The sequence below is a fragment of the Epinephelus fuscoguttatus genome, linkage group LG3 (genome assembly GCF_011397635.1).
Source record: "Epinephelus fuscoguttatus linkage group LG3, E.fuscoguttatus.final_Chr_v1".
NCBI lineage: Eukaryota > Metazoa > Chordata > Actinopteri > Perciformes > Serranidae > Epinephelus > Epinephelus fuscoguttatus.
In genome coordinates, this window is record NC_064754.1 from 27385337 (window position 1) to 27396987 (window position 11651).

At 42.2% G+C, this 11651-nt stretch overlaps 2 protein-coding genes across 2 annotated transcripts in view; both read left to right on the forward strand.

The window, feature by feature from the left end:
- myo15ab (myosin XVAb) overlaps positions 1 to 3452 on the forward strand; it is a 60145-nt gene extending 56693 nt beyond the window's left edge. The window contains exons 70-73 of the mRNA XM_049572759.1: positions 514 to 647; positions 2753 to 2886; positions 3081 to 3221; positions 3320 to 3452. Coding sequence (XP_049428716.1) covers positions 514 to 647; positions 2753 to 2886; positions 3081 to 3221; positions 3320 to 3421 — 511 coding nt within the window. The 3' untranslated portion in view covers positions 3422 to 3452. The remainder of the gene's footprint in view (positions 1 to 513; positions 648 to 2752; positions 2887 to 3080; positions 3222 to 3319) is intronic.
- Positions 3453 to 5074: 1622 nt separating this feature from the next.
- Positions 5075 to 9972, forward strand: alkbh5 (alkB homolog 5, RNA demethylase). The gene is made up of 4 exons (XM_049571883.1): positions 5075 to 6461; positions 6553 to 6633; positions 6723 to 6845; positions 8860 to 9972. Exons 1-4 carry the CDS (start codon positions 5740 to 5742, stop codon positions 9017 to 9019), a joined length of 1086 nt encoding a protein of 361 aa, XP_049427840.1. The 5' UTR covers positions 5075 to 5739; the 3' UTR covers positions 9020 to 9972.
- Positions 9973 to 11651: the final 1679 nt, after the last annotated feature.

The window sequence follows — 11651 nt, forward strand, 5'->3', positions numbered from 1 at the left end:
CAATTTAATTCATTTTTAACATTTAACATGACCAAAATATAAAATTGAAATTAGCATAAATTTAGATTTATTAGCATAGATTTATTGGCATGTGGTATGTTTTATGATTTATGTGTAACACAGACAGCATGACAGCATATACAGTAGATAGTTACAGTGCAGGAGCACTGAAGCTGCAGTGGATGTTTTTCTACATTTTCCATTTAGCACTCATGTTCAACGACCGTACAGGAGCAAACTCATTGCTGGAGAGAGTGCAGTGTGCAATCAATAGTTTTTGTGTTTAAAGAGCGTGACACTTTTTTTTTTTTTTCAACTGTAAAAACTCATGTCCTTTCGTGTTCTTACTGTTTTTATCACTGTCTCTCTCCGCCCACACGCACACACACACACACACACACACGGAGCCGACAGCAGAACAGAAACAGCTCGCTGAGTAAAATCATCATCCTGAGAAATGTTGAGAAATCACTGAGTGAAGCCGACTCCTGTTTATCTTCTTCTCTCCTCCAGACATGAATTATCGGAGTACATCGCCACACCTCTGTTCAAAAAGCAGCCACCCCAGCAGTGGGTTACCATGGTGACGCAGCACATGCAGCAAGTGCAGACTCTGAACCCGCACCAGGCCAGAGCACAGTTTCTGGGTGAGACCCCCTGTTCACATTCAATGCACAATATTTAACGTCTGCCACCAAGGCTGTCTTAATCACATCAATAACAAAAGACATACTTTGATGATGTCATGAAGTAGTGTGGGATCGTGGGAGTTGTTGTCTGCGTTGTTAAACGACCACCACTGCAGATGAATGTCTATCTGTTGTGACTCAGGCATAGATCATGTTCACAGATGAGGAAATGTACCAAAATTGTTTTCAACTTACGTCCAGCCATGTTTATTCATGTTTTGTCATTTCAGTCTAACAAAACGTTAGCTAAAGTAACGTTAAGTTGCTAACTTACTATTAGATGAGATTAGTGTGAAAACCCCAACGACTTCAAGAGACCCGATTACAAGACAACAGGTTGTGTAGTGTGAACTTTGTGTGAGCTTTATTTGCTTGTTCTGGATCTTTTGTCCGTACCTCATGGTCTCCATCACCAGATTCAATATGTAGCCAAAAGCAGGGCCTGTATTCTAGTGGTTATATTTGTTATTCTGAAGTCCATGGCGTTAACAGATTGAATCTGCCAATGAGGACCATTTGTGAAAATCAAAAGCTCCAGAACAAGTCACTAAGTGGACCTTGAGTTGAGGTAGTTTTGTCAGCTGCTGTTTGCAAGGTCAGGAATGAACCGTTAAAGTCAATCAATTATGAAGTTACCAGTATGCATTGGGGCGATAGGCAACTGAGTGTGAAGTCAGCACCTCTAAGTCTGAGGCTGTGGTTCTCTGCTGGAAAATGGTGATTGCCCCCTCTGGGTCTTGTTCATGCAGAGGGTAAAATGGAGCGTGAGATGGACAAGCGGTTTGACGTGGCATCAGTAGTGATGAAGGTGTTGCACCAGACTGTCGTGGTGAAGAGGGAGCTGAACCAGAAGGCAAAATTCTTGGTTTACTGGTCCATCTACGTCCCAACCCTCACCTATGGTCATGAGCTCTGGGTAGTGACCACAGGAAAGAGATCACAGATACAAGCTGCTGAAATGAGTTTCCTCCGTAGGGTGGCTGGGCTCAGACATCCGGAGGGAGCTCGGAGTAGAGCCGCTGCTCTTTTGTGTCCAAAAGGGCTAGTTGAGGTGGTTTGGGTATCTGATCAGGATTTCCTCCTGGAACACCTCCCGTTAAAGGTTTTCTGGGCATGTCTAACTGGTAGTAGGCCCCGGGGTAGATGCAGAACATGCTCGAAGAATTGTCTCTCTCATCTGGGCTGGGAATGCCTCAGGATCCTCCAGGAGAAGCTGGAAAATGTTGATGGGGAGAGGGACATCTGGAATACCTTGCTGGATGATTACGTTAATCTTCACATTAACGGGAATCACAATCTATATCTAAATGTGTGCTATGTGCCAGAAGAAATGATGAAACTAATGTGTAAATTTGCACTTTTTAGAGGATGTTTTCAGAAGTACTTGTGTCTTAATTAACTGCTTCAGGGATTTAGTGTTGCTCTATTATTTTGCTGAGAGACAGATTAAACAAACTCAAAGCAGCAGAGGGAAACGTTTCCTGAGTTTTAGTCTCTACTATGAGTTAAACCCACAGACTGTAAGTTACCGTGACATCACCCATTGGTTTGTGGACTCGGGTTTTGAAGCTTCAAGTTCAGCATTTCGGCCGTCAGTGAGAGGAGTGATGGATCTGACTGAGAAGCTGAGGACACTATCTGCAGAGAGCCTGTCATTCAAAGCGGCCCACCCTTAATTATGAGTAACTTTAAGTCTTGATAAAATGTAAACGGGTGAGTTATATAAAAATTCAGCCCCCGTGCAGTCGTCATGATGGGAGAAATTATCTATAGAGACCAAAACAGTTTCTTGTGCCAGGCTTTAAACATGTTTATTTCTGCTGTAAAGGTAGGCATTTTAACATGGTGGTCTATGGGGAATGACTGGCTTTGTGGTATCCAAACCCGAGCTGAGATAACCCTGATGACATCACCAGGATAATTCTGTTTAGTCATGGCAAAGCTCCTCCACTATCACAGAAGAAATAAACTTTTTTGTCCAGTTCATGTGGTGCCTCTTTAGAGAATAAAAATGTGACAGTCAGTATCTCACTCTCGTAAATTCTGTGTCCTTGTGCGTGCAGGGCTCATCAGTGCATTCCCCATGTTTGGCTCCTCGTTCTTCTACATCCACAGCAGCAGCTCCACCACCTTCTACGCCCCCTGTATTGTTGCTGTCAATCAACATGGCCTCCACTTCCTGCATAAAAATACACATGTAAGGCACCACACACATTCACGATCGTCAAGCTCTCGTATGACTCAGCTCATCGTGACTGAAACAAGAGCCTGAAAGTGGAGTCACAGAGTTTCAGTAGACAGTTGTGTGTGTGTGTGTGTGTGTGTGTGTGTGTGTGTGTGTGTGTGTGTGTGTGTGTGTGTGTGTGTGTGTGTTTGGTGTCTGTGGTGCAGGAGCTGATGTCAGTGGTCCCCCTGGTGGAGGTGCAGTCCAGCCGCACCCAGAGGCCCACTGCTGGAACGAGTTACCCGTATGTAGACCTGACCCTGGGGGACATGGACACACAGCGGGTCATTCAGCTGCAGCTGGAGCAGGTATTACGCAAATACAGACAAGGACACTCGTCAGAGGCCACACATGATCATTGCTGTGTTACTGTCTCTGTGCTCATGTCGGCGGTGTTTGTCCACAGGGCTTGGAGTTGTGTCAAGTCATCGCCATGCAGGTGGAAAACATGATGTCCGTGCGGGAGAGAAGACTCACCCTGCCACCCAGCGAAATCACCATGTTATAACACATGGTCACACTACATTATACGCACAATTGTATGATGAGAAACATGAATATCCTATACATGTAGAAAACTATCCTTTCTGTGAAGAAAGTTCATCCTGAAGACAGTGAAGTAAATATGAGTTAATGTTTCTTTCCTAATGTTTTAGATGTACAGAAACTGTTACTGAACAGAGAGGGAGCTTCACAGGCCTGTGCCTTGTCATTACAAAGTTTTATAACTGATATGTAACATGTTGTTTTTTATTTTTTTATTGATACTGTTTACAGTAAAACTTGATGAAATGTAAACAATATTAATGCATCAACTTTTTTGTTTTTTAAAGAATGTTGTATCAAAATAAAATAAGCTATTTTAAACAGAACATCTTTTTTTTATCATTGTTTTAAAAGCTAATTGATTAATTTACAAAATGACAGAAAATAGTGAAAGATGTCGCAGTTTAAATGTTTGATTGAAATTAATTTGCACGGGTTTTTTTCCCCAATCAATTCATTTTCAAAGGTTTTGGGTTTTTTTTTTAAAAGCAAAAATGTACTTGTTCCAGCTTGTCAAACCTGAATATTGGCTGATTTTCTTTGTCTTTAATGATATTTAACTTAATATATTTGGGTTTTGGACTGCTGGTTGGACCAAACAAGCAATTTAAATATGTCACTTTGCTTTTTGGTAAATTGTGACGGGCACTTTTTTTAACGGATTAATGTGCTGATTATTTTTCTTGATTAATGGGTTAATTATTCAGTAAATTAAATGCCAGAAAAAAAGGGCCTAATACTTGGCCTTCAGAAGTCCACATAGCCCAAGGCAACATCTTCAAATTACCAATAAGATAAATTACTTAAAAATTAATAAATGATCATAACTGGTGCTGATTAATTTTCACTCAATCGACTGATTAATTTACAGATAATTTCAGGTCAAAATCTAAATATTACATAAAGTATCCTATGCATAAAAACAAAAATGTTTCATTTTAGATCTGTTAGGTATAGTACTGTGTAGCTTATAGAAACAAAATAATACAAAAGAAGTGTGTGTCTGTGACAGATTGTACCCACTGAATGAAAAAGTTAATTTTACAATTTAGAAGATCTGTACTTTAAATACCAGTTTTGTACCAGATATCCAGCAGTGAATTTGAGCACAAAAATTAGCATTTTTTTCTCATTGTTGCACATATTTAAATATATTTGTCAAGACACAAAATCTTATGTACATTACCAATCTTGTAAGAAAAAAAATACAAATATTGTTTGTTTTAAACACTGTTTATTTTAATAAAATACAAAAATAAACAATATTTAATATTAACATTTTCAATTACAACATTTATATATTTTTCTTTAAAACAGGTAAATACGAATAAAATATATAAATAAAATTTCTTATCATTACTTAGACAATAATAACATAAACAAAAGACAATAATAACCACTATTATTATTATTATCATTATCAATAATAATAATAATAATAATAATAATTCAGGCACAATCAATAACACTATAATAAAACCCAGCACCTTTTAAGTAAATAAAAGGTTAGTGGGACAAAATTAGCAGCAGCCCTGCGCGTGCCCTCAGGCCACCCAAAATGGATTTATGTGGCTTCCGTTCAGGTCACGTGACCGTCCCTCCCCAGACTTGCAGGTCACCACCGAGCATGCGCAGATCTGGAGCAGGTTACACGAGTTTATTTTCAGCCTTTCTCTTGGAGACGGGTAAAGATGGTGTAAACTGGCCGCGGTCCACCCTTGTGCGATTGTAACAATGTTGTCTCTGGACACCTAGGAGTTAACATCTGAGAGGAAACGTCTCCGGAGCACCGAGGGTTGGAATTTAACGGTGACATGTGAAATGTTGCTGCGTGGTTTGTCGGTATTTCCAGGCGGCAACGGACAGACCAAGCCTGGCTAGGTTAAGCTAGCTAGCTGGTAGCCAAGCAGCTCGGATAGCTATCGTTTACCTGAGCGTGTTGAAGTGTTGACGCAGCGTTTATAACAGCTTGTACTTTAATAGTCCGGTAATATCATCTACAGACTGTCAAGTTTCACCCCAGACCGCTGTTTCAATGCACACACTGGACGGTGAAGCTACTTAGCTAATGTTAGCTACGTGTGCGCTGGACACCGCTGTGTGTGAGAGAGTGAGTGAATCCCTTTAGCTCGCGACATCCACAATTAAAACTTCCTTTGGCGTCCTCGTCGTTCATTTCAACCAGTCTGTTACAGCAGTGCTTAAATGCAGCGTTAACACATGCTAGCTGTTTGCTAGGAGCTCACGTCGCACTACAGCAGTCATATTGTTTTGGCTGACATGGCAGCCAGCGGATACTCTGACCTGAGGGAGAAGCTGAAGTCCATGACTCCACACAGAGACGAGTACAGGAATAAATACGCGGACGGGACGAGTAACGGCAGCAGCGGAAAAGGACGGAAGCGCAAGTTCAGAGAGTCCGACGACGAAGAGTTTGAGCACAGCGATGACAGCGCGGACCACAGGGAGCAGGAGGCCAGCCGGGTGAGGAGCAGCATCCAGCAGAAGAACATCTTCACACTGGAGGAGTGCGCCCTCATCGAGGAGAAGATCGACGACGTGGTTGCCAAAGCAGAGGCTGGACGTTACCGTGAGCACACCGTGGACAGGGCGCCCCTCCGTAACAAGTACTTCTTCGGGGAGGGCTACACGTATGGGTCACAGCTGGAGAAGCGTGGACCGGGCCAGGAGAGGCTGTACCGCAAAGGGGAAGTGGATGAGATCCCTAACTGGGTGCACGAGCTGGTGATCAAGCGTCTAGTGTCCTGTGGAGTGGTCCCAGAAGGGTTTGTCAACAGTGCAGTCATCAATGATTATCAACCAGGTGGCTGCATTGTGTCACATGTAGATCCCCTGCACATCTTTGCACGCCCCATCGTCTCAGTGTCCTTCTTCAGTGACAGCGCGCTCTGCTTCGGCTGCCGCTTCCAGTTCAAGCCCATCCGGGTGTCAGAGCCTGTGTTTGTCCTGCCTGTGAGGAGAGGGAGTGTCACAGTGCTCAGGTGACTATGTTTGTGTTTGCTGTCATGCATCAATTGCACTCCTGTGTTTCTTTTGTGGCTGCCAAGGGCTTACAGCATCTTTGTCTCTCAGTGGCTACGCAGCTGATGACATTACCCACTGTATCCGGCCTCAAGACATCAAGGAGCGGCGTGCAGTTATCATCCTCAGAAAGTGAGTCAACATGCTGTCATCTAAAAATAATCATTTTGCATGGAATCTCACTTTAACCCTCTACATGTTCTCCCTCCTCTGTTTGTCAGGACCAGACCTGATGCTCCTCGACTTGACTCTACCAGTCCTTTAAGCTCTTCTTTCATTGAGAGACCCCCTCCGCTGAAAGCCAAGCGCTCTCATCGGAAAGCAGACCCTGATGCTGCTCACAGGTACACAGACACACTAGGAAAGGTCATTATGGGTCCAATTTAAACAGAACTGGGGAAAAAGCTACTGGATTTAATTAAATTAAAGTAAACAGGCCTGAGGATAGTTACAGCTGAGAGCCACTTAGCTGACGTCAAAGGTCATTTTTACTTTTGTATTTGAGAAACCGAAACACCAGTGTTGTCAGCAACATTATGGACAACCGCTCAATAAACAGCTTTCCCCTCATCTGTCTGGCAAAAATATTAAACCAGGCTCAACGTTTTCAGGAATGCAGTGTAAATTCATCCAACAAGATGCTGCGTTAGCCAGTGAAATATGTTCAAGTGCATATTCTTGGTAGAATACTTTGCTGCTGCATGACTGCAGTGTTTTTGCTGTTTACCTTGAGATTCTTGCAACAAGAGATAAGCAGCAGAATCCTTCCTCATTACATCATAAACACTGAGCAGTGTTTTTGCATCTGATAAGCCTTCCACCTCATGGATGTGTTACTCCAGACGTATCTCCTAGATCATATTTCACCCTCTCGCCAGGACCTGAAACTGACACGCTCCCACCATTAGAGCCCCCTGCATTTTTAAATGTGGGGCTGTTTTCAGTCTGAACATTTAGACATGTCGACATTCTGACCTCCAGCAGTACCCCGAGACCCTGCCTCCACACAGTTAGACTAAATATTATGTGGACACAGCCCAATTGGGATCACAGATAGGGCCTTAGGAACCAAGTAGAACAATGAAGACCTTTAAATCCCCCTTCAGACCTGCACACATTTGCGTTAATGTGACGGCTACTGAACATGTCAGACTCATGTCTGAACAAGCCCCCTGTCCACTTTTATGTAGATGTCACAACAGTGATCGTATTACATCAGACACAGTAACATCCTGTATCACTCTCGACACAGCAAGTCTGAAAAGAATGCAGTCAGATTAACATAAAGGCTGTTTGATAAACTGAAACACTGAAAGAGCCCATTTTAAGTTGAGGAAACTGATTGGAATAATCAGACCAGCATTCTCTGCTTGCATTTTCAATGTCCATTCATACTGTGGGTTATACATACAGCACATAACCCAGTTATAGTTTAAAAAGAGTCCCAAGTTAAAGATATACTGTGCAGGATTTTCCGTAAGAGCAATGTATAAACTCATACAGTAGTAATCCATCTCAGTCATCACTTATGACCCACTAGAAGTGTGTGGCGGTGTATATCTCTACAGAGACTCTGCCCTCTGCCTCTGTTTTCTTATTATCTGTGATCAGGCTGTTAATGGGCGCGTGACCCCACATTGCTCAGGTGAGGTTGGGGCTTTATAAAATGGTAGCGACCCGGTGTCAGAGATCATAAGCAGCACCAAATGAGAGCAGTCTGGGGTTTTCTTTTACTTTTGCTGGGGAGCATTTTTACAAACAGTAGTATACTTTTAATTTCCTGTCGTTCAGTGCTTGTGCGCCGCAGGACTTTAGAAACCAGGCAGCAGAACTGGCTCTCTAATAATGTTCAATTATGAGATTGGTGTGAGAATGTATCAGTGGATTCACAGTGAGAAGCGGGGGCGATCGTCCCTCACGCCCACAATGGTCATTAATTAAGACTTCAAAGCCAAAATAATTTAAAGTCCATCAGCGATGCAGCCTGTGAAAGAACAGACAACCCAATTCCTTCTCGCTATCATAACACTTTTAACTCGCTGCTCCCTCCCGAGCACCAGTTCATGTGCACATGTCATGTCTGACTGAGTTACTTTAATGTCACCTGTGTATGAATGACAAACCCCCATCACTTTAACATACAGATGAGGCCAGTAATGTTACAAATTGCATGTCCAAAAAGGGCTCTTTACACACTTGTGCATTGGAAGTACTGTAGCTGAGACTGTAATAGTGTTCAATTGTTCCTTTAGAGCAGGTTTCATGTAAATTGCAAGAACAAAACAGTGTACAGTCAACTGGCATGTGATAAATGAGGATCCAAATCTGACTTGGCATTTAATCTTTTTCCTCCACCAGGCCGAGGGTACTAGAGATGGATAAAGAGGAGAACAGACATCCGTCACACTCTCGTCATCGTCGTCACAGCATCAGCTCAGAGAACTACTGGAGACGCGGTCAAGACTCCGACAAACACCGGGAGAGTTCAGGACGCAAAGTCAAAATGAGACGCCACTGAGCACTTCTCTGTCACACATGTACACATATAAATATACCCATTCTTTTACGTATTTCAGTATTGTAACATTCTTTGATCAGTCATTTTCTGGCTCTGGTTTCAGTCTGGCGCGAGGAGCATAGTCGCCATGTTGTCTGCGTTTTGATTTGAGTCTGGATCAGTTTGAGTGCATTATTTGTTTCTGGCAGACGAAGCTGGCGTGTCTGCTGCACAGTGCAGAACCTGTTACTTACTACAGTTAGGCTCTGTTGTTGAATTACCTTTAATTGAACATTTCTTGTTTCTGTCTATAGATACTTCAAAATGGCATGTATTTTTTGTAACCAAGATGTACAGACCGCAAGAGCTAAAAGAAAGACGTATGTATGGACTTGTACAAAAGAAAACCTGAGCTGTAATCTAACTTGTTATAATGTACAATAAGTTTGTATAGTCTTTGATTGGGGTGACTTTTATGCAGAAAGAAACCTTTGTTTTTTGGCACCTACGTTTCTGATCCCTAACTTTACTGTGCCATCCCAGATCTTTGTTCACTTCGGCCTCCCTATTTAAGTTGAAACACCTGGCGGATGTTCAGCCATGCTTTCTGTGTTACGATTTGATTCATCTGTATGGCTCATCTTGGCGGAGGTCACAATACGGTGCATCAACTGAACTGATCATTCACGGAGTGATGAAAAACTCAGGCCTTGTTTTACACTCCTGTTTCAGTTTGAAGTTGCTTTACCTTATATAGTGACAGAGGCCGTGTAATTGCTGTTCTGTATTAAATCGAATTTTTCCTCATTCAAATTGGGTGATGTTTGGGTCAGAGAGAACAAAACCAACCTTATCGTGTCTTGTTTAACTTGTGTCTAAACACGTGGCTGGGAAGAAACTCAATTTCCAGATGTATTTGTCCTTGTGATTTGCTGTGTAAACACAGATAAATTTGTTCCTTGCTTCCCGTCTGACATTTGGCAGAGGTACTTATTAGCTGACTGCTACGTTAGTCTGGAGTTACACATGAACAAAAATAACCGCAGTTCAGAGGAGAAATTACTTTCTAAAAACAGGGTGAGTTGTGCCCATGGTTTTCTGAGTCTGCTACAGTTATCAACTCCAACATGTTAGTCAAACATTAAAAGTAAAGGTCTGCAAGAGTTCCTCAAACAGAGAATGGGGCACCAACTTTGAGGACACACTGGTGACATTTAAGATGGCTTCACGGGTTTCAGTGATCACATTTTTGGAGCCTAAAAAGGTGCCGGCTGACTGAAATAAAGCTGCAATTGTCCCCAAAGTTTGTCTGCCATTCAGTAAAGCAGAGTTGTGCCTTAAATTTGCCCCTAAATTTGGTATGGGTCATGTAAACAGCACATTTCATTCAGACATTCTGACCTTTTTCAGAATTAAGCATTTTCCAATGGAGATATACCCTTGTCATTTGTTTTTATAGCATTCTTTGAACATGTATACAGAGCATTCAGAATACGTGTCTCAATCCCGGGTTTTACAGCAGTTTGCAACACAGGCCTCTTCCCTGTTTTACATTTATCCTAGGAGCTAATAATCATGTCTCAATGGGACATATATATCATGCAAGCACACTCTATGGTCAGCTCTGTGCGTTGTCAGCAGTTTCCATGGCTGAGTTGAGATGCATGCCCTTAAGAAAAGCCCACATTTCTGGTCAGAGGAAGAAACAACTTATTTTAAACCGTATGAAAGACTTGGATATCAGCAGGTTTTAGATATTAGGAAATATTGCAACACCAGCCTTTTCAAGAAGGCAGTGTTTATACAGTCAAACTAATCCGCCACCAAAATGGCATAAGCAGCTCCCACTGTTCATGTTTACGGATTTTGAAGCGATAAACAACATGTTAGGGCACGTTAATTTCAGTGTCCACTGTTGCATATAAACAGAAATTGTAGTGTAATATTCATTTTCATTAGTCATGTAAAAAGCTTAGACTGGATATTGTTGAAACAAGGGCAAAAGGCAGAACACTTTGTGCATGTTAACGTAGTCAGTGACTTCGGCTGTCCCACTGTTCCCCATTTCCACCTCTGGGGATAGTAACTGCAAAGAACTTACATTGATACTCTGTGGTAACTTGGGTTAGCTGCCAATAGATACCAGGAGAAACAAAAGCTCTGTCTTCTTACTGCTTTTTGCTGTAAATTGAACCTCTATTTTCGCAGGAGATTGCACCCGGTGGCAGACAGAAATGCGTTGTGAAAGCAAGCTTCATAAGTAACCAGTCTAAATGCTGATGGTGTCTTTATTCCATAGCCATTACATTGGGCAATCAAAATTTACTTTATACTGAAAAATTAAAGCCAAAAATGTGTCTATTTCCACTTTTAACAGACGGACTTTTTGGAATTTGGGAACCAGTGACATGGCTGAAAGTTCTGTATCCAGTACAATACACTGTGTATTATCCCAGGCATGATCTAGGTTTTCTGTCCACTTTGGGCCCCCTTCATCTGTAAATCATTCAGGGTCTTCACTCGTGATATACAGACAGGAGCCCATTCTGAGTGGATTTTACAAACCAATGGCCTCAGCTCAGACTCCCTTTACTGAATAAAATCTAACGTCAGTCGTTACTCACTGAATAGAGTCAATGTTTTGTTGTACTTG